This window comes from Lontra canadensis, unplaced genomic scaffold (genome assembly GCF_010015895.1).
Source record: "Lontra canadensis isolate GAN:19392208 unplaced genomic scaffold, GSC_riverotter_1.0 scaffold135, whole genome shotgun sequence".
NCBI lineage: Eukaryota > Metazoa > Chordata > Mammalia > Carnivora > Mustelidae > Lontra > Lontra canadensis.
Genome location: NW_022631129.1, coordinates 318,886 through 343,207, shown reverse-complemented (window position 1 = coordinate 343,207; position 24,322 = coordinate 318,886). Strand labels below are relative to the sequence as shown.

Here is a 24,322-nt window from a genome sequence, read left to right as displayed (position 1 = left end):
TTCAACATTCTTGCCTCTCTTCTTTCACTCATGGCAGCCAATTACCACTTTGGCATAGCCTTCCCATCAACCCAGGCTCTCCTCTTTCTCTCTCTTAGAGCCTCCCACTCCTCTGGTTTCCACCTAATGTGCCATTATGTGTAACCCCTCAAATGAACACCCAGTTGTGTATTCTGATATATTTTGTTGGTTCTTTTAGGGATGTTGTTTATTTTTCCAAGTACATTGGCAAGGTTTCCTTGAGGACCAGGCTATTTAGAGATAGACACAAAATGGTATAAGTAAAAGGAACTTTGGCTTTATGTTGTATCATTACCATGATTTTGTCTCTTCTTAGCCTTGTGGCTTTGGGTTCAGTGCATATCCTTTTTGAGGCTGTCTCTTTATCTGTAAAATGAGGATTAAAAAGGAAATAATCCCATATATCTACTGTGCCCTCTTGGTGGATATTTGTGTTCCCTGAGTGCCTTTGGCAAAGACAACAACAAAGTGACAGTTACTAGTCCCATGATTACTAAAAGCCTAGAATTTCCAATTCATACTGCATACTAATGTTACATGGGGAATTAAGAAACATATTATGAATCTTTTTTCTAAAGAGAATTTATTTTATTTATTTTTTAAAAAATATTTTATTTATTTATTTGACAGAGATCACAAGTAGGCCGAGAGGCAGGCAGAGAGATAGAGGGAAGCAGGCTCCCTGCTGAGCAGAGAGACCAATGTGGGGCTCGATCCCAGATATTATCCCTGAGATAATGACCTGAGCCGAAGGCAGCGACTTAATCCATTGAGCCACTCAGGCACCCCCATATTATGAATCTTAAGATTATAGAAGTTTTAAAAGGAATACTTTTTTTTTTTTTGTATTATAAAAGTAATGTGACCACATTTTTAAAGATTGGGATATTGGGGCACCCAGGTGACTCAGTCATTTAAATGTCCAATGCTTGATTTTGGCTCAGGTCATGACCTCAGCATTGTGAGATCAAGCCCCAATGTGGGCTCTGCACAGGGTGTGGAGCCTTCTTAAGATTCTCTCTCTCTGGGGCGCCTGGGTGGCTCAGTGGTTAAAGCCTCTGCCTTCAGCTCGGGTCGTGATCTCAGGGTCCTGGGATCGAGTCCCGCGTCGGGCTCTCTGCTCAGCAGGGAGCCTGCCTCCTCCTCCTCTCTCTCTGCCTGCCTCTCTGACTACTTGTGGTCTGTCTGTCAAATAAATAAACAAAAAATCTTTAAAAAAAAAAAAAAAAAAAGATTCTCTCTCTCTCTCTGTCCCTTCCTCCCTCCTTCCTTTTCCTCTTCCTTCCCTCCCTTTCTGCTCCCCCACCTCTCGCTTTACAAAAAGTGTTATAGAAGAGAAAAATTATCAATGACTCACACATAATACAATTACTATTAGCATTTTGGTTTTTTCCCTTTTTGTGTGTGCATTTTATCAATTTATTTTAACTTAAGTGTTTTCATCATGAATGACTGACTTGTAATTATTTTAAGTTTTTATATCTACTTGCCCACTTAACATAGTTTGTTTGCTTTCATTTTTTTATTTTAAAAAATACTTTATTTATTATAGAAAGAGCAGGAGAGTAGAGAGAGGAACAGAGAGAGAATCTCAACAAAACTGCACTGAATGGGGAACCTGAGGGAGGGCTTGATCTAACAACCCTGAGATCATGAACTGAGTCGAAACCAATAGGTAGATGCTCGACCAGCTCTGCCACCCAGGCACCCCAATTGTTTGCTTTTAAAAATAAGGAAGGGCAGATTGGAGCAGGATGGTAGAGGAGTAGAAGACCTTAATTGCTTCTGGTCCCAGAAACTCAGCTAGATCGTTCCCAAACCATTCTGAACACCCACAAACTCAACAGGAGATTGAAGAAAAGAATAGCAACAATTCTGTGGACAGAAAAGCTACCACTTTCTGTCAGGTAGGACACGTGGAGAAGTGAATCTGAGGCAATATACTGGAAGATAGACCGCAGCAAGGAGGGAGCCTCCCTTAGCCGGCTTCCAGCAAGTGATAAAGCAGTGCAGCACAATATCGGAACTTTTATAAGTCTGCTCCACTCGGACATTGCTCCAGAGGCTCAGCAGAGGGTGGTGCCCTTGCTGAGACAGTGTGGTCTCAGGTCCCTTGGGGGTCACAGAAAGACCAGGGGTCCCTGAATGCAGCACAGTTCCCAGGTATTGGAGCGGGGAAGCTGGCTGTAGAGATAGAGCCAAGGAGTGGGCTCTCAGCTCAGAGTTGCCAAAACCGTGAACCCCAGCACAGCTGCACCACTGCTTTTTGAGCAGTGACCCCACAAGTGGCAGATCCAGGGAGACTCCCCCTTCCTCCACTAGGAGGAGTGGTGTGGAAGCACACTGCCAGAATCTCAGAACCTCTTGGTCACAGGCCAGGTGAACATGGAATGCAGGAACACAGCTGGAGACCAGGGAGATAGGTCTGATTAAATGCTTTTCTCTCAGAGCTCACTGAAGAGGGGGCCTCGAGCTCTTGGCTCCTCTAGGGCTGGAGATTGGGAAGCTGCCATTTTCATTCTTGTCCTCCAAAGCTGTACAGAAAGCGTTCAGGGAACAAATGCTACCAAGAGCAAAACTGAGCAGATTACTTAGCCTGGTCCCTGGCAAGGGTGATGCAATTTCACCTCAGGCAAAGAAATTTGAGAATCACTGCAACAGGCCCCTCCCCCCAGAAGATGAGCAAGAACATCCAGCCAAGACCAAGTTTACTGATCAATGAGAACTGCAAAACATCAATGCTAGGGGAATATAGCACATAGAATTCATGGTTTTTTTCCCCATGATTCTTTAGTCTTTCAGAGTTTAATTTTTCAAATATTCATTATTTTTTCTTCTTTTTCTATCTTGTTTAATTTTTCTTCCTTCCTATTTTAACTATCTTATCAATACCTTTTTAAAAATATTTTTTAATTTTCATTTTTATAGTCATATTCTATCCCTTCATTGTATTTAACCTTATTTTTTCTATATATATAAGTTTTTCTTTCTTTAAAATTTTGGGATACAGTTTCGTCTGTTAAGAAGAACTTTGGTCTGTTAAGACCAAAATATACCTTAAATCTAGCATATGGCTTTGTTCTGGTCTCCAGCCTGATCACATTCTCTCTCTCTCTCTTTTTTTTCTTTTTTTCAACCAACTTCTTATCTTATCAATTACTCTTTTAAAATCTTTTTAAAATTTTCATCTTTATAGTCATATTCCATCTCTTCGTGTTTACCCTTATTTTTGTATATATGTAAGTTTTTCTTTCTTTACAATTTTGGGAGGCAATTTCTTCTAACAGACCAAAATGCACCTAAAATCAAGTGTGTGGCTCTGTCCTATTCATCAGCCTAATCATATATTCATATAATTGGATACATGACATATGTTCACATATATGGTAATATATAATATAGATAACATTGTAATATAATATGATATATTATATATATAAATATATGTATATGTATATTTGTATTTCTTTTTTTTCCCCCATCTCCCCCTAGTTTTATGCCTCTTCTGATTTGGTTAGTGTATATTTTTCTGGGGTCGTTTTTACCCTTTTAGCATTTTGTTCTCTCATTCATCTGTTCTTCTCTAGACAAAATGACAAGGTGGAACAACTCACCTCAAAAAAAAAGAACAAGAGGTAGTACTGACTGCGATGGATCTAATCAATATGGACATTAATAAGATATCAGAACAGAGTTCAGAACAACGATTATAAAGATGCTAGCTGGGCTTGAAAAAAGCATAGAAAATAGATAATCCTTTTCTGGAGAAATAAAATCCCTTTCTGGAGAAACAAAAGAACTTAAATCTAACCAAGTTGAAATAAAAAAAGCTATTTATGAGGTGCAATAAAAAATGGAGGCTCTCACTGCTTGGATAAATGAGGTAGAAGAAAGAATTAGTGATACAGAAAGACCAAATGATGGAGAATAAAGAAGCTGAGAAAAAGAAAGATAAATAACTACTGGATCATGAGGGTAGAATTCGAGAGATAAGTGATACCCTAAGATGAAACAATATTAGAATAATTGGGATCCCAGAAGAAGAAAGAGAGAGAGGGGCAGAAGGTATATTGGACCAAATTATAGTGGAGAACATCCCTAATTTGGGGAAGTAAATAGGCATCAAAATCCAGGAGGCACAGAGAACCCCCGTCAAAATCAATAAAAATAGTTCATCACCCTGTCATATAATAGTAAAATTTACAATCTTCAGAGACAAAGAGAAAATCTGGAAAGTAGCTTGGAACAAGAGGTCTGTATCCTACTATGGTAGAAATATTAGATTGGCAGCAGACCTATCCACAGAGATCTGGCAAGCTGGAAGGGACTTTCATGATATAATCAGACCACTAAATGAGAAAAATACGCAGCCAAGCCAAGAATACTGTATCCAGCTAGCCTGTTGCTGAAAATAGGAGAAATAAAAAGCTTTAATAAGGGACGCCTGGGTGGCTCAGTTGGTTAAGCGGCTGCCTTCGGCTCAGGTCATGATCCCAAAGTCCTGGGATCGAGTCCCACATCGGGCTGCTTGCTCAGCAGGGAACCTGCTTCTCGCTCTGCTTCTGCCTGCCACTCTATCTGCCTGTGCTCACTCTCATGCTCTCTCTCTCTCTGACAAAAAAGTAAATAAAATCTTTAAAAAAAAAAAAGCTTTAATAAATAAATTTAATAAATTAAAAGCAGGACAAACAAAAACTAAAAGCATTTACAAACACCAAACCAGCCCTACAGGAAATATTGAAAGGGGTTCTTTCTAAGCAAAGAGAGAGCCTAAAAGTAACAAAGACCAGGAAGGAACAGAGACAATATACAGTAACAGTCACCTTACAAACAATTCAATGGCACTAAATCCATATCTTTCAATAGTTACCCTGAATGTAAGTGGGCTAAAATGCCCCAGTCAAAAGACACAGGGTATCAGATTCGATTAAAAAAAAAAAAAAAAAGACCCATCGATATGCTGTCTGCAGGAGACTCATTTTAGACCCAAAGACACTTCCAGATTTAAAGTGAGGGGGTGGAAAACAAATTACCATGCTAATGGACATCAAAAGAAAGGTGAGGTGGCAATCCTTATATCAGACAAATTAGATTTTAAGCCAAAAACTATAATAAGAGATGAGGAAGGACACTATATCATACTTAAAGGGAGTGTCCAACAAGAAGGTCTAAAAATTTTAAATATCTATGCTCCTAATATTAGAACAGCTAATTATATAAGCCAATTAATAACAAAAGCAAAGAAAAACATTGACAATAATATGATAATAGTAGGGGACTTTAACACTCCCCTCACTGAAATGGACAGATCATCTAAGCAAAACATCAACAAGGAAATAAAGGCTTTAAATAACACAGTGGACCAGATGGTCATTACAGACATAGTCAGAACATTCCATTCCAAAGCAACAGAATACACATTCTTCTCTAGTGCACATGGAACATTCTCCAGAATAGATCACATCCTGGGTCACAAATCAAGTCTCAACTGGTACCAAAAGACTGGGATCATTCCCTGCATATTTTCAGACCACAATGCTTTGAAACTAGAACTCAGTCACAAGAGGAAAATTGGAAGTTACACAAATACATGGAGGCTAAAGAGCATCCTACTAAAAAATGAATGGGTCAACCAGGAAATTAAAGAAGATTTGAAATAATTCATGGAAACAAATGAAAATGAAAACACAACTGTCCAAAATCTTTGGGATGCAGGAATAGCAGTCCTAAGAGGGACGTATATAGTAATAAAAGGCTTTCTCAAGAGATAAGAAAGGTCTCAGATACACAACCTAACCCTACACTGAAAGGAGTTGGGGAAAGAACAGCAAATAAAGCCTAAGCTCAGCAGGAGAAGAGAAATATTAAAGATCGGAGCAGAAATAAATTCAATAGAAACCAAAAGAACAGTAGGACAGATCAACAAAACTAGGAGCTTGTTCTTTGAAAGAATCAATAAGATTGATAAACCCATAGCCAGATTTATCAAAAAGAGAAGAGAAAGGACCCAAAGTAATAAACTCATGAATGAAAGAGAAGAGATCACAACCAACACCAAGGAAATAAAAACAATTATAAGAATATGTTGTAGACAAGTATACACCAGCAAATTAGACAATCTAGTAGAAATGGATGCATTCCTAGAGGCGTATAAACTACCAAAACTGAACCAGGAAGAAATAGAAAACCTGAACAGACCTATAACCAGCAAGGAAATTGAAGCAGTAATCAAAAATCTCCCAACAAAATGCTCAGGGCTAGGTGGCTTCCCAGTGAAATTCTACCAAACATTTAAAGAATTAATACTTATTTTCCTGAAACTCTTCTAAAATAGAAAACAGAAATGGAAGGAAAGCTCCTAAACTCATTTTATGAGGCCAGGAGTACCTTGATCCCAAAACGAGACAAAGACCCCATCAAAAAGGAGAATTACATACTAATATCCCTGATGAGTATGGATGCAAAAATTCTCACCAAAATACTAGCCAATAGGATACAGCAGTACATTAAAAGGTTGTGGGATTGGGCGCCTGGGTGGCTCAGTGGGTTAGGCCGCTGCCTTCGGCTCAGGTCATGATCTCAGGGTCCTGGGATCGAGTCCCACATCGGGCTCTCTGCTCAGCAGGGAGCCTGCTTCCCTCTCTCTCTCTCTCTCTCTCTCTCTCTCTGCCTGCCTCTCTGTCTGCTTGTGATCTCTCTCTGTCAAATCAATAAATAAAAAATCTTTAAAAAAAAAAAAAAAAAGGTTGTGGGATTTATTCCTGGGCTGCAGGCTTGGTTCAACATCTGCAAAGTTGGCTCAACATCCGCAAAACAATCTATGTCATACAATACATTAATAAAAGAAAGAACAAGAATTTATGATAGTCTCAATAGATGCAAAAAAGCATTTGACAAAGTACAGCATCCTTTCTTGATTAAAACTCATCACAGTGTTGTGATAGAGGGTACATACCTCAATATCATAAAAGCCATTTATGAAAAACTCACAGCAAATATCATTCTCAATGGGGAAAAAGACTGAGAGCTTTTCCCTTAAGGTCAGAAACAGCAGGAATGTCTACTATCACCACTACTGTTCAACATAGTACTAGAAGTCCTAGCCTCAGCAACCAGGCAACAAAAAGAAATAAAAGGTATCTGAATTGGCAAAGAAGAAGTCAAACTCTCACTCTTTGCAGATGACATATCCTTTATGTGGAAAACCCAGAAGACCCTATCCCAAAACTGCTAGAACTCATACAGGAATTCAATAAAGTGTCAGTATACAAAATCAATACACAAAAATCAGTTGCATTTCTATACACCTACAGTAAGATAGAAGACAGAGAAATTAAGGAGTCGATCCCATTTACAATTGCACCCAAAACTATAAGATACCTAGAAATAAATCTAACCAAAGAGGCAAAGAATCTATACTCAAAAAGCTATAGAATACTCATGAAAGAATTTGAGGAAGACACAAAAAAATATAAAAATGTTCCAAGCTCATGGGTTGAAAGAACAAATATTGTGAAAATATCTGTACTACCTAGAGCAGTCTACACATTTAAGGCAATCCCTATCAAAATACCATCAACTTTTTTCAAAGAAATTTAACAAATAATCCTAAATTTATATAGAACCAGAAAAGCCCCCACCTAGCCAGAGGAATGTTGAAAAAGAAAACCAAAGCTGGCGGAATCACAATTCCAGACTTCAAGCTGTATTACAAAGCTGTCATCATCAAGACAGTTTGGTACTGGCATGAGAATAAACACATAGATCAATGGAACAGACTATAGAGCCCAGAAATGGATCCTTAGCTCTTTGGTCAACTAATCTTCGACAAGGCAGGAAAGAATGTCCAATGAAAAAAGACAATCTCTTCAACAAATGGGTGTTGGGAAAATTGGACAGCCACTTGCAGAAGAATGAAACTGCGGAATTTCCTTACACCACATGCAAAAATAGACTCAAAGTGAATGAAAGACCTCAATGTGAGATAGGAGTCCATCAAAATCCTTGAGCAGAACACAGGCAATAACCTCTTCGATCTCAGCTACAGCAACTTCTTCCTGGACACATTGCCAAAGGCAAGGAAAGCAAGGGCAAAAATGAATTATTGGGACTTCATCAAGATAAAAATTTTTTTCACAGCAAAGGAAACAGTCAACAAAACCAATAAACTGACAGGATGGGAGAAGATATTTGCAAATGACATATCAGATAAAGGGCTTGTATCCAAAATCTATAAAGAACTTATCAAACTCAATACCCAATGATCAAATAATTCCATCAAGAAATGGGCAGAAGACATGAACAGACATTTCAGCAAAGAAGACATCCAAATGGCCAACAAACACATGAAAAAGTGCTCAGTATCCCTCAGCATCTGGGAAAAAGAAATCAAGACTATAGTGACATACCACCTCACACCAGTCAGAATGGCTAAAATTAACAAGTTGGGAAATGACAGGTGTTGGCAAGGATGCGGAGAAATGGGAACTCTTCTACACTGTTAGTGGGAATGCAAGCTGGTGCAGCCACTCTAGGAAACAGTATGGAGGGCCCTCAAAAAGTTGCTACCCTAAGATCCAGCAGTCACACTACCCTAAAGATACAAATGTAGTGACCTGAAGGGGCACATGCACCCTAATGTTTATAGCAGCAATGTCCACAATAGCCAAACTATGGAAAGAGCCTTGATGTCCATTAGCAGGTGAATGGATAAAGAAGGTGTGGTATATATATATACAATGGAATACTGTGCAGCCATCAGAACCCCAAAATCTTGCTATTTGCAATGGCATTGATGGAACTAGAGGGTATTTTGCTATGCAAAGTAAGTCAATTAGAGCAATACCATTATCATATGATTCTCACTGATTTGAGGAATTTGAGATACAAGACAGTGGATCATAGGGGAAGGGAAGGAAAAATGAAACAAGACAAAACCAGAGAGGGAGACAAACCCTAAGACACTCTTAATGTCAGGAAACAAACTGAGGGTTGCTGGAGGGAAGGGGAGTGCAAGGAATGGGGTGACTGGGTGATGGACATTGAGGAGGTTATGTGGTATGGTGAATGCTGTGAATTGTGTAAAACTGATGAATCACAAACCTGTACCCCTGAAACAAATAATACATTATATGTTAATAAAAAAATAAAAATAAAGAAACAGTATTTTTATTTAATAATAAAACATGATAAATTTACTTTCCTATTCTGGTATATTTCATATTTATTGAAATAATATATAGCAGTATGGGTCAAGAGTCATTAGCTATATACTGACTGCATGGAATTGGTATGAAAATCCTTCATGTTTAAGTAAAATTTCAATAAATTTCTAATGTTTTCTATTCTTAAAAACTGAATTAAAAACAAATATGGCTATCAAGAAAATACAGCTTTTCCAAAATACATATAATTAGTAGATACAGGTGAAATATATGGTTTACATTTTAATGATTTTTCTCTTTTTTTAAACAAAGGTCCATTTTAGCTTCTTATCTTCTGAAGGAGAAGCTCAACATCTTGGGCAAGTTGGGGTGTCTGCTAAGCTGTGCAGGTTCTGTTGTGCTGATTATCCACTCCCCAAAATCCGAGAGTGTCACTACTCAGGCTGAACTGGAAGAGAAGCTGACTAATCCAGGTAACTCCTTTGTAGCAACACTACCAAGAAAGCCTGCTTGTCAGTATGATCCTTCCAGGCATAGGCTGGAATTGACTTACCTATGGTCTGTTCTCCTAGACCCTCTGTTTGACTTTGCCTATGAGTGGCCCTCAACTGTGCCCTGCAGGCTATAGCATCCCTCACTCCTGCTGCCCCAGGTATGGGAATAGGCCTGGTGGTCCCTGTGTTCCAGACCTTGCATATTCACTCCATGATGTTCAGGATCTCTTCTGCTTTCTTCTGGACCTTGGAGACCTGGTGCGGGTCACTGCATCATCTGGCTCCCTCCACAACAGTCTCATCCATTCCAGCCTCCCTTTCACTCCTACCCAACTCCTGCTTACCATGACCTTCCCATTCCCCTACCTCCCATGACTCACATTCCCCGCATATCTCCCCCTTCAGCCTCTCACTTCTCCCCACCTCCCAGTTTTCCTACCCTACCTCTTTCTTGCATTCCTGCTGTCACTGTTTCTTGGTGTTATTCCTTCTGGGGTCTGCTTTGGGTCATGTTCCTTTCAGGTCCACTTTGTGTCCAAGCCTCTGCACTTCCCTCTGATGTGAAGCTTAGAGCTGAGAGCCAGTTTGATTTATCTTTGGATATCCCATAGAAATCTCTCTGTGTTTTTTCTGTGTATTTTTGACATACTATATATTGCTTGACCAATGCTATATATAAAAAAGCAACAGTCTACATAATTATACCAGCCTAAAGTATAGATTCTTCTAAATTATTCCCAGTAGACCATCTTAATGTTGTTTACCAACAATTTTAGACAGGTACCAGCACAAAACTGCATCCACACGAATATCCCAAATCCAGACATCTCTGGGCCACAAAAAATCTGACCATTCTTTTACATCTCTCAACTGGCCATGACTGAGTTTGCAGCAGAAATTTCTGTAAAATATAAAAGGGATTCATAATGAAATTAGCCAAGGCTATTTTTCTGTAATCCGTAAATATTTAGTATTATTTTATTTACTTCATCCTATAAAAGCCAAAATATTTTCAAAACTGTGAGAAATGAGAGTACAAATACATGAAAAAAAATCAGAAAACTGGATATGAATGTCCTGCAGAATTTACTTTATGTAATTTTCAGAACAATGTATCTTGTTTTGTTTTTTCTTTGAGTGGGGGCTGCAGAGGGAGAAGGAGAAAGAGAATCTCAAGCAGATTCCCCTCTGAGCCTGGAGCCTGACTCCAGGCTTGATCTCACAACCCTGAGATCATGACCTGAGCTGAAACAGAATCAGATGCTTAACAGACTGGGCCACCCAGGTGCCCAAAGGCCTCTTACTTTTTGATAAATCTGGATGTTACCAGTATATTCAGGTCCTAACTTAAAAAAAAAAAAAAAAGTCTAATTTGAATACTACCATAACAATTTGATGTGAAGATACAATGTCAGTAAAAAGATTTTTGTTTTTAACATGAATAACTTTGTTATAACCTGGAATATAAATTTATATTATCCACTTAATGTATTAAGTTAAAGAGGTTTCTAGTTTTTTTAAACTTTTTAAAAAATATATATTTTTAAAAGATTTTATTTACTTATTTGACACAAAGAGAGAGATCACAAGTAGGTAAAGAGGCAGGCAGAGGGGGTGGGGGATGCGGGCCTTGATCCTAGGACCCTGAGATCATGACTTGAGCTGAAGGCAGAGGCTCAACCCACTGAGTCACCCAGGCGCCCAAGGTTTCTAGTTTTTAAAATTTTTTTTCTAAGGTGGAAAACCAGAATGAATTTTTTTTAAAAAAGATTTTATTTATCTATTAGAGAGAGAGAGCACATCTAAGTAGAACAGCAGGCAGAGGGAGAGAGAGAGAAGCAGGCTCTCCACTGAGCAGGGAGACCGATGTGGGGCTCGATCCCAGGACCCTGAAATCATGATCTGAGCCGAAGGCAGTCGCTTAAACAACTGAGCCACCCAGGCGCCCCCAGAATGAATTTTTTGTCAAATAATTGCCTGAGAAGAAATTTTAAGGTCATTTTCCTGGATCCTTCCCCAGAACAGAACTCCATAGTTCCTTTTTCTTACCTTTGTTTGATAGGGGACTCCCACAGCCTGTCTGGTGCATGGCCATGCTGTTCCTATCCCTGTCAGGCCCAGCTCCTAGTACCTCCTTTACAATCTCAGATTGAAGTGGAAATTGTAACCTCTTTGTTCATGTAATTTCAAAGCAGATTTTCAATATGATGCCCTAACTAATATGAAGGAGAAATTGCAGGTTGGTACTTTATAATAAAACAGAATGCTCAGGTATGACTATAGAAGACATACTAAATCCAGCCGACCCCATGCCATGTGGAGTTGCTGACACCCTGGCAGCTACAAATACAGACACATAGCGGGTGTCATGCTATTAACTAACACTCAGCGGATATTGCCATCAGCAGTGGATCCTTTGAAACGGAGAATAACTCTTGATGAAGTTCTGAAAAATGCAGTGCTTATTAAATATATGCAAAAATTATTTTGTTTTATACATAAACTGGGTTCTAGACTGTGGTAATTTTTAAAAAATATTTTATTTATTTATTTGACAGAAATCACAAGTAGGCAGAGAGGCAGGCAGAGAGAGAGGGGGAGAAGCAGGCTCCCCGCTGAGTAGAGAGCCCGATGTGGGCCTCGATTCCAGGACCCTGAGATCATGACCCGAGCTGAAGGCAGAGGCTTAACCCACTGAGCCACCCAGGTGCCCCTAGGCTGTGGTAATTTTAAGCATATTTTTCACTTACAAGTCCAAGGAGACAATCAGAAGTTGTGAGGAGAATGGGATGATTTTTGATTGTGTGAAACTATCTCCACATCCTAGGCTCCATGGCCTTTATCTACTATATGTAGCCTTTGATCACTGCAACAGCCACAAATACTCCAACAGTTTTTTCACATGTTCCTTAAGAAACCTCCCACTCTGGCCACACACAAAGGAGCACCGTCTGCCTAGGTTTTGTTGAATTGACTCTAAAGTACAATCATCTGTTTTCCAGTGTTTGTGGGCTATCTGTGCATCGTGCTGCTTATGCTGCTGCTGCTCATCTTTTGGATTGCACCAGCCCATGGGCCCACCAACATCATGGTCTACATCAGTATCTGCTCCTTGCTAGGGAGTTTCACCGTGCCTTCCACCAAGGGCATCGGGCTGGCAGCCCAAGACATCTTCCACAACAACCCATCCAGTCAGCGGGCCCTCTGCCTGTGCCTGGTGCTTCTGGCTGTGCTCGGTTGCAGCATCATTGTCCAGTTCAGGTACATCAACAAGGCGCTTGAGTGCTTCGACTCCTCTGTGTTTGGGGCCATCTACTACGTCGTGTTCACCACCCTTGTCCTGCTAGCCTCGGCCATCCTCTTTCGGGAATGGAGCAACGTGGGCCTGGTGGACTTCTTGGGTATGGCCTGTGGGTTCACCACTGTCTCTGTTGGGATTGTCCTTATACAGGTGTTCAAAGAGTTCAATTTCAACCTTGGGGAGATGAACAAATCTAATATGAAAACAGACTAGGATGCAACAGGGGTTTGGGTGGCTCAAGGAATAGGAAATGAATGTGGTTTCTGGCTCTCATTTGATGTGAAGTGGAAGAGACCCTAATCAATGGTATTAAAGTTGCTTGCATATTAATGGGTGGTCTGATGGACAGTAGGGAGCATCACATAGCACCAGGGCAGGGGCCCAGCCCTTTGCAGTCTGAAGTTGCTAAATGGTTGCTTGGGCATCATCTCTCTCTGGTGAGAGGAATCTCATGTTCATTGCCATTAACCTGGAAGCTTTCATGAATACTCTTTCCTTTTAAAATATTTTAACATTATTTAATAGAAAATAAAGATGGGCTCTTTCTGATTAGTCTTTGCAGGGAGCAGATATTCTTATTTAGAAGATTACTTTGGAAATGGGAGAAATTGTTGTCTTGAAGTATGACTATACAGTAAATGTGTCCGTAGTTGTGTTATTTTGCATTAAGCATGTATAATGTTCAGGTACCTCATCCAAATGAGAAGTATATACATTTAATTTTTTTTAATCCTCTAATGAGCTGACTCTCCCACCCCTGACTCCAAGACATTTTAATTGAAAATAGAGAGAGAATACATGAACATGATACAGAGTTCCATTCACAGGATGACTTTCAATAGCTCAAATCAATTTCAGTGCCTTTATCACTTGAACTCTTCACTTAATTTGATGATTACTATGTATATGTTCTCTTAGATTAGAATAACTCTTTCATTATACTTTAATATTTCACTATTCAAAATATAAATATGTAAAGCATTTAGAAATAACAGTATTCATTTGTTGGAAGAAAGTCAAGGCGAAAGACACGTAAGAGCAAATTGATCCTTTTAGCATGTAGTTATTATCCAATTAAAGACAATCGACTTAAATAGCATAAGATTTTATTTGCATTCAGTCTATGCACCTGGGACCCAGTATCACATATATCCATGTTCTCTTTCAGTGGCCATTCAGAAGAAATAAATTATTTAACTTGATAATAACGCTGTTAGAGAGTAACTGTTTAATAGCATATATATCAAGTTCCCTATAATACAGGAACAGATTAAAGGACACAGTGAAGCTCAGTCTAATTTCTACAAATTGGAACACATATAGTAAGTTTTCAAAAGAATTTCTAGCAAAAATGAAAACAATTAACATATCCATCTCCCTATTGTTTGAGATGGCAGAGCACCCTACAGTTCATCACCCAACCTCTCATTAAGCTTCTGAAATGCAAAATAGCCACTAACTGTTCGGATCAAACAGATCATTCGTCTATTTATAGTAACCTTGTATGTATATTAAATGGGAGCAAAGCACAAAGTGATGCAAATTATTTCATTAAGATACAATGTACTTCATGTGCAGCATTTTACCTAAATAGGGAACTGTGTCAAGTTGGAAGATGGGATTGGGTAAGGTAGAGTTGGAGAACTAGAATATCAAATTTAATAATACCCAATTGAAGTTACTCACTAAGGGAAAAAAAAATATTTTTTTTCAGGCAAAAAGAACATTTCTAAAGACCAAAGAAATTGTTCCCCAGAGTGTTGAATGAAAAACCTAAATGAAATGAGGATAGTTTAACATAAAGTGAAGAACACCTTTATGAATTCAAAGTACATCTGATGATTGTGGGTTATCAGGGCTTAATGAACTAAGAGCAGCAACAGAATTGTTTTAAAATTTTTTGCATCTTATATTCACTGATAGTTAATAAATATTCAAAACTCCCTCACTCTTTTTATCAGCTCTTGAAGGTTTTTTTATTACGTGGTATTTTTAGGAATGTAAGCCTTAATTTATTGAACTGAACTTTGGAAAATGTCATGTTGTTGTATCAGTATACTTTTAGGCATAAAAATAGTTACCTAGATAAGGAGTTTGAGATATTAAAAGAATACATGTGATAACACAATTATACTGAGAAAGTTCATGTGTCTTATGGAAATTATCTTATTTATTTTGTTATAATTTACAAGTGAAGATTAGTTTAAATTCATTTATTAGTGTTTCTCATTATATTTTAATTCACAGTTATACCAGGATATTCAGAGGTGATATTTTCTGGGTGATTACCCCTATGATTTTTTAGAGTATAACAAAATCTGAAAGTAGTAATAGCGGGTCTCTTCTTCAGGGTGACTTGTTCTGGAACAGTTAGACTTTCCTAGTTTTAGCAGATTATTTTGGTAGGATGCACAGCTTTCCTTCCAGTAAACAAAGTTCTTAATGATTGTATTTCAAGTGTGTGACTCTAGCCTCAAATAGTTGACATGACCAGCAGTCTAATAACCTAATTTTCAAGTTTGACATAGAGCATATAACTTGACTTGAAATTATTATTATTTTTACAAATTTACATTTTCATAATTCATTTGGAATTGCAAAGAAAAAAGCCTCAAAGCGAGAGTTTTAGGGGAGGGCCTACAATGGGAATGGGTCTCTTTGGTCTCTCCAAAAGTAATTACATATGAAACATTTCCATTATTATACTATTCCTTGGGTTTTATCTCTGATAAAGTAAGAAAAAAAATACCTACTGTCTATTTGTTTTCAAGCTTCCTCTAAAATCTTATGTTTCTAATCACAATTTGCAGATTTATTCTGGATAGATACTTAAATAAGCCATTTCTCTCCTCTACTATTCAATCGATGCTTTGTTTTCTTATCTGAATCTTTACATTTAAAGAGATTGCTTTCTTGTTTTGCTCATTCAGGGTTAGCACTGAGACCACCCTGGGCATTTTGCTGTTTGGGAGGACCATTCCATGTGTGTAGAGAAGATTCATAAGAGGAAGGGCATTCTCCTCCTTGCCACACATACAGCAAGAATGTCACTATGATATTTTCATACTAGAATGTTAGTGAAATATACTTTCCTGCTTTTGGTTCAGCAATAAGAAATATTCTTTCAATTCCTAATTTTCAAGCCAATTAGTTATACTCAGTTTTATTTCCAGAAGTTCATTCCAGCTGTAGTAGGTTGGGTTTTGTTCTTTTTCTTTGGGTTTCATGTCTGATGGAAGAGAATACTATTAACATGTGCAGTTACCCCTCCCCCTCCTCCTTCCTTGACAGCTCCTCTCTTTGTAAATACTGTGCTCACTTATAGAAGCTAGTTCCTCGACATTTATAAAGCACTGAGATGCAGGATCTCCCAGGTATGGACAAACACTTTGGTCCATGGAGACCAAGATGTTGATGAGCTGCATAGTTCTTGTTGTAAGATGATACCTTTCTTTTCCAAGCTGCTCAGCTAATCTAGAAGAGGGGAGAAAGTGCTCCAATTGTTTACAGAGCCATGCCCATTGCTCTTTTCTGATGCCTACTTGATCCTGATTTAGGTCTCTTGTACAGAGTAGGAAACCAGAGAGAGAAAAATGCTTTAGTTTAGATCTGTTCACAACTGTCTGATTGGTTCCAGTGGTCTGAAGGAGTTGTCCTTCTCACTGTGTTTGAGACACCAAGGAAGTAGTAGTTCACCCATCAAGCAGGATTAGATGGAATCTTGGTGTTCCGCCTTCTCAGGGACCAAAAATGTAACATTAACAACTTAGCATCGACCTTCTTCCCAAGGACATGTCCATGTTAGTTTTCATATGTTTTACTCATATTCATAGCTAGAGGTCTGTTAATTTGAGTCGGAAAGAGAAAAGATCTAGTTACACACCAGTCACACACCATAAAACAGTTTATCATATAAAATACCTCAATTTTCTGTATTCCTCATTTCCACCTCACAGTTGTACTGGTGATGAATTTTAAGGATCTGTCCTTTAGCTTTGAGGTGATTTTTCACATCTGGCCAGATTCTTATACCTCCATCATATACTTGAAAAGATTAAGAATTAGAGGAATGAGAATGAGAATTTGGCTCAGTATCACTACCTGTTTATTTTCATACACATTTCTCACATGCTATTAAATGCAACAAGAGAATTATATTTTAAGAAAATGTAACTTTATGTTACATCAAAAAATGTTGTCTAGTAAAAAATTGATACTCAGTAGAACAATGATCATGTAAATAAATCTATTTCAAATGTACCCAATGTGATAAAAAGCATAGTCTAGGGCCCAGAGCATGAGCCAGGGAGAAGGATTTATTTGTTCTTTTCTCTATTTTTCCTTGAATTGTGCAACTCTAGGTGAGTCACTTAACCTTTCTGTGCCTCAGTTTCTCTACCTCTAAAGGGGTGAGATGGTTCTCCAAATCACCTGTTTTAGAGCGCTCACACTTTCAGCGTGTGTTGATAGCTTCAGACAAGAGTGTTCTGTGCAGGATTGCTCTGGAGTGATGCAGTGGAAGCTCAGCTTGCACTGGGCATCCTGTTTGCTCAGGACTGTGTTACTGACATGCAGCTTCAAGCACTGAGTAAGCAAAGGAAGTGCTGGGTGTAAAGTTTGCACGATTCCATGAAGCTTTAATTTTCTTTTTTTTTTTATTTTAAAAGGAAGGGTTTTTTATATTCTATTATAAAATATGGGAATTAAACAGGGATTTTTTTAAAAAGCTGCACTGAAAGATCACATTCTGTTGGTGTGATGAGATTTTCTGACATTCTGCATAGGTTTATGTTCTGCAGAAGATTCAGTGACCTGTGAACCAGATCGATTCTGTTGTGTTAGATTTATAATGAATGATGCTGAACTTCCTGCTTCCAAGCAACTCAACCCTGACCATGAACTACCTGATACCAGGTAAATGTCAGGAGCTCCCAAACCATTAGTGCCAAAAGGTCATGTTGAAAAGTTCAGACTCTTTCTTTTATTTGTCAAAATATGATAATTTGACCCCCACTCCCATGTCAGTGTTTTTGCACTTTGGAATAATTTAAGGGTACTGTTTTTCAGTAGCATTCCTGAGTGTTTTTGCCCTTTTAAATGATAAACATTTCTTTCTTGTAAAATGGAATATCACCGTGAAGGAGATGATGACTAGATTTAAAAAAAAATGTAACATGTTGATTGTTTGCATAAGTTTTTTTTCCTGTAAATGTATCAGGGGAGCTTCCAATTAGCATACATACACACATTGTCAATGGCTAAGACTTGCTTATATTTTGCTTTATAGAAGTAGTCACAGCATGTTGTAATTGCCTTATGTAAATATGAAAGGCTATTTATTAAGTTTCCCAATAATATTTATTAATCTGTATGTGTTTTAAAATAAAATAACTTATTTCTAGCTGAACACTCGTTACTTTTTTTTTACCCACTACTTGAAATGTTCATGCAGTCTCAGGTTCCCTATCATCCTAATGAATTCCTCAATTAAATGTTTCCCATTTTATTATAGAAACAAATAGCCCAGGTCCCCATCATGATATAGAAAATGTACCTGTGAATATCTTAGGGAACAAATCCATGATATGTGAAGGAATTTATCATCTAGTGATTACCTTCTGATAAAATGAAATGATGGTATTAAAGAAAAGCAGCTATATTTTAACATGTTAATGCATTTTACATGTTTGGGAGTGTAGAATATGACATTTTATCATATTTTAAGCACATGGAAAATTAGAGAATCATAACATATTTTAAAACTATAAGGGTCATCGGAAATCTTGTTATTAATCTTTATTAGTGTCCTGTAAGTCACTTTATTAAGTGGAAAAATATTGGATGCCTGGGTGGCTCAGTCTCATTTCAGGTCAGGTCATGATCTCAGGATCATGAGATCGAGTCTCCACTCTGGGTGTGGAGCTTGCTTAATTCTCTCACTTCTTCTCCTTTTGCACCCCCCCAAATAAAAAAAGGAAAAAAGTTTTATTTGAACAAAAATATGTATTTTTGAGGCTCTGTCCAAAAGGATTTAATTACTCACACTTTTAAAAACAGATTTTATTTATGTATTTATTTTTAAAATACTGTATTTATTTATTTGAAAGAGAGAGAATGAGAGAGACCACATGAGACAGGGGAGGGTTAGAGGGAGAAGCAGACTCCCTGCTGAGCAGGGAGCCCGATGTGGGACTTGATCTGAGGACTTCAGGATTATGACTGAGCTGAAGGCAGTTGCTTAACCAATTGAGCCACCCAGGCACCTCATAAGACAGACTTTATTTTTACTTAATCTCTACACCCAGTGTAGGGCTCCAACTTAAACCCCATGAACAAGAGTTGCATGTACCATCAGCTGAGCCAGACAGGCACCTCTAATAACTTATATTTTGATCAAAGTATAACTATATAGAAATTGGGAAAAACCATTTTTAAAAACCATCAAATGGTTTCTTTTTTTTTTTTTTTTAAGATTTTATTTATTTGACAGAGAGAGAGAAATTGCAAGTAGGCAGAGAGGCAGGCAGAGAGAGAGAGGGGAGGAAGCAGGCTCCCCGCGGAGCAGAGAGCCCGATGCGGGGCTTGATCCCAGGACCCTGGGATCATGACCCAAGCAGAAGGCAGAGGCTTTAACCCACTGAGCCACCCAGGTGCCCCCATCAAATGGTTTCTATGGATACCCCTTTCCACACAGGTTTTTGGGGTTATGAAATGGATAAGTGCCAAATTCTACAAAGACCTGCCCTGGTTGGTTACTAGCACAGAACTGTTAGTTCTGGCTTCTAGCCAAGAACAGTAGTAGCTAGTAGCTCTGCACCTAGTTCTGAGGGTTATATAAAATCAGGCATGCTCCCTGCCCTCCAAAGAGCTTATGTTCTAGTTCCTCTGTTGCTAAATCATGTGCCTGTCTGATGACCATGAGGCATGACATTTTTTGACAACTTCGTTGTAATGGTAATCAAACTGGTACACTGTATTTCCAACTTCATGTGGTAGTTTCATAAAGGTTTTTTATGTTGGAGAGCTGAGGCACAGTCAAAAAATAAGTAAAAAGATATTTTTATCTGTATTAGCAGTTGAGAAGGGAAGGAGTCATTTCAGCTGAGAAAATTTGAAAGTTGGGATTGGAATTGCACCATGGCAAACAGGATAGGAGGGATGCCAATCAAGTAACACAACAAATCCATATGAAATAACTGAGATGAAGGAACAGAAGATGGAGAAGAATTCAAACCATAGTTACCTGTCTGTAAAATGGAATCCTTTTATTTTTAACAATGATGTTTGGGGGATCTTAGTATCCTCCTTACTCTAATTTGGTATGCTTATTCACTGTATTGTTTTTCTATTGCTGCTCCAACAAATTACCACCAACTTTTTGGCTTAAAACAACACAAATTTACTATCTTACAGTTCCAAAGGTCAGAAATCCAACACAAATTTAACTGGGCTAAAATCAAGGTGTGGGCAAGATTATATTCCTCCTGGAAGCTCTTAGTAAGAATCTGTTCTCTGCCTTTTTCAGTAGAGGCCTTGCACATTGTTTGGTCCATTCTCCTTTCTCCATCTTCAAAGCCAGCAATGTTGCACCTCTCTGACCCTTCTTCCATTCATATCTCATTCTCTGACTCTGACACTTCTGCCTTCTTCTTACAAAGACCTTTGTAATTATTTTGGACCAACTTAGACATCAAGGATTATCTCCCCATCTTGAGACCCTTAATTTAATGATGCCTGCAAAGTTCCTTTTGCCTGTAAGGTAACAGTCACATGTTCTGAAGGTTAGGACTGTGGACATCTTTAGAAGGTGGGGCATAATTCTGTCTACCATATCCACTCACCATTTTATTAAATGAGGTAATTATTAAAAACCAATTCCTGGCTTTTAATGAATATCCTAGTACTTGACCTAAATTTACTTCAAGTTATTACTGTCTTTTTCATAGAAATTTCCTCTCTCCTCCCAACAAATGTTTTGGAAAATGCCCTACTACATTTCTAAGTCATCTATGGTCTTGAGTAAACTTACTAATATTAATTGGAAAACATTTATATAATACTAACCTTTTAAAATACAAGACATACCAGAGGGGAAGTGGGTGGTGGGGGAGGAGATGGGTTAAATAGGTGATGGGGATTAAGGAGGGCCCTTATTGTGATGAGCACATAGTGATGTGTAGAAGTATTGAATCACTATATTGTACACCTGAAACTAACATTACACTGTATGTTAACTAACTGGAATTTGAATAAAAACTTTAAAAATTAAATTAAATACATACATACATACGTACGTACGTAAAATGCCACTATCTACTTTGGAAGGACAAAAGGCAAATTTAGTGATAGGGAGTTGAGCTAAAGAAAAAATAATAATCTATTTTGCTGTTATGCTCCTGGCTGGCCTCTGTGGTAACAAAACCAAAACATAGAAGAGCAACTAAAGAACAATTTATATATGAGAAACTATTTGATTTACATGATTTTTAAAAACACTTTATTAAAGAAGTCTTGCTTATACTTCTATAACAAAGATTTTCACAGCTTTATTGAGGTGTAATCAACATACTCTAAACTGCACATATGTAAAATATACATTTGGTAGGTTTTAATACATGTTGTATTATAGGATGAAAGCATCACCATGAGTAAAACTGAACATATCCATCACCTCAAAGTTTCTTTTTGCCCCATTGTAATCCTTCTGCTCTTACTGTCTCCTTTACTCCCAGTCAACCATCTACTACCTGTTGCTACATGTTACCTTCCATTTCCTAGAATTTTATAGAAGCATATAATTGTTTATTATATACTTTCAGCCTGGCTTCTTTCACTTACCAAAATTATTTTGAGAATTAGCCATGTTATAGCATGTATTGACAGTTCATTCCTTTTATTGTTCAGTGGTATTCTATTATATGGATATACCACATTTGCTTTGTTATTGGATATTTGAGTTGTTTCCATTTTTTTTAGACATTACAAATAAAGCTGCTATTGAATATTCATTTACAAGTCTTTTAATGGATATATGCTTTCATTTCTCTTGGGTAAATATCTAGGAATAGAAAAGCTCGGTCATATGGTTGATATTACGTTTAACTTTTTAAGGAACTGACAAACTGTTTTCCAAGGGCACTGTTTTATAATCCCAACAGCAGTATATGTAAAGGAAATGGATTTTTAAAAATGTAAAAATATTTATGGTCAATGCTTGAACACTAAGTTGTGTAACATTGTGTGCTGGAGAAGTGGTCTGGACGTTGAAGGAGCGTGCATAATGTTAGCAGGTATATTATATACACTTATAAAAACAATGTACTGTGTAATGTGACTCTTAAGTGGGAGGTCCAAATAAATGTGAGAGGAGACTGTGAGCTACAACAAAGAAAGAAAGCTGATTAGATGAGACAGGGCTTTGCCGGGATGATGAGAATACTGGCAGAAAAGACCCTCAAGCAAATTCCTTAGGTTAACATAATTTGTAAGCATTTTCTTTTTTTTAAGAGTCTACCTATTTGAGGGGTGCCTGAGTGGCTCAGTGGGTTAAAGCCTCTGCCTTCAGCTCAGGTCATGATCCTGGGGTCCTGGGATCGGGACCTGCATCAGGCTCTAGAGAGCCTGCTTCCCTTCCTCTCTCTCTGCCTGCCTCTCTGCCTACTTGTGATCTCTGTCTGTCAAATAAATAAACAAATCTTAAAAAAAAAAAAAAAAAAGAGTCTATCTATTTGAGAGAGAGAGGGAGAAGCAGGCTGCCTGCTGAGCAGAGAGCCTGACATAGGACTCCTTCCCAGAACTCCATCATGACCCAAGCCAAAGGCAGACGCTTAACCAACTGAGCCACCCAGATGCCCAGTTTCTAAGCATTCTTTTTCACACAAACTAACCACTACTTTCATTGCAATCATCTGCATCCTACATGTATCTGATGGCACTTGTTAGTTATTGCTACATACCATCTCTATCAAAACTGGTGGCTTAGAACAATAACCATTAGTCTTTTTCATACGTCTGTGGATCAACAGTGCACATTTGTGGACCTCAACCAATCAAATCAGTCTGTTGTTAGATCAGTCTCTGGTGTCTAGACATAGTATGCTTCATCTGGGTAGCTTTGTAAGTAGTCTGTTCTATGTAGTCTCCTCCAGCAAACTAGTCCAGGTTTCTTAGCATAATTGAGGCTGGGAACCACCACATTTTCTTGGCCAAAACCAATCCCACGGCCAAGGCAGAATCAGGATGGGGTGGAACTGCAAAGTAACTCTGCAAGATGTGTGGACACATGGATGGGTAGAGAAATGTAGCCATTTTTCATCAATTTACTATAGCATCAGAGACCAACATGCCAACAATCTTTCAATATTTAATGTAATTCCTTATTTGACTATGTAATCTAGCTAGAATTTGGCTGAGACCAAAGAATTAAGCAAAAGTCCTCTGAGCCAGTTCGAAATGCAAGGTTGGCTGGTTACCAAGCTCACAGATTAAAAGCTTTTAAATTAGTAACTGCAATAAATAAGTAAGTAAGTAGGTGCACAGTCACCTATAATGAAACCGGAGGTTGGTGCCTACTCCAATTAGTCTGAAAAGCAAACTGTATTTGTTATTTTCTGGTTCAACAAGCATTCACTTAAAAAATATTCCCACCTAACATGATTTACATTTCTAGTGTTTTTGTATCTACTCAGAAACTGGAACAACTTACGCAAAGGACCTTGGCACCTGTAACTGAGATATTATTAACAGGTCTCACTCCTGATCTGGCTTGTTTTTCGCCCTCACATACCCTCCCCTTTCCCTACCCGCCTTCTTAAAAATGAGCCCTCTCTGTCCATTTTATTACTTAAAAGAAAAAAAAAAAGATTTATTTACTTCTTTTCAGAGAGAGAGCAAGTCAGCTGCATGGCAGAAGGAGAGGGAGAGAATTCTCAAGCAGGCTCCCAGCTGAGTGCAAAGCGCAAGGCCGGGATGGATCCCAGGACTCTGAAATCATGACCCGATAGAAAAAGAGTTGGATGCTCAACCGATTGAGCCACCCAGGCACCCCTCTCTCTGCCATTTTAGAGAAAACCAGGGTGCCTGGAAGTCTCTATCAGTTGGGCTTCAGACTCTTATTTCAGTTCAGCTCATGATCTCAGAATCCTGAAACTGAGCCCCAGGACCGGCTTAGTGCATGTGATTTTCTCTTTCCCTACCCTTCTGCCTGCCTGGTATGTGTAGGCGCTCTGTTTCTAAAATAAATCTTTAGAGAAAACCATGATGGTGGGTCCTAGGGAAGTTTTCCAATGGAGAAGCCAAGGCGGGATAGCCAGCCTAACAGTAAGTTTCCTATGCATCTCATG

The 24,322-nt window shown here is 38.3% G+C and overlaps 1 protein-coding gene across 1 annotated transcript in view; it reads left to right on the top strand.

The window, feature by feature from the left end:
- NIPA1 (NIPA magnesium transporter 1) overlaps positions 1–14,435 on the top strand; it is a 69,980-nt gene extending 55,545 nt beyond the window's left edge. Inside the window, exons 4-5 of the mRNA XM_032843081.1 lie at positions 9,498–9,658; positions 12,682–14,435. Of these exons, the coding sequence (XP_032698972.1) occupies positions 9,498–9,658; positions 12,682–13,193 (673 nt within the window). The 3' untranslated portion in view covers positions 13,194–14,435. The remainder of the gene's footprint in view (positions 1–9,497; positions 9,659–12,681) is intronic.
- The last annotated feature ends 9,887 nt before the right edge of the window (positions 14,436–24,322 follow it).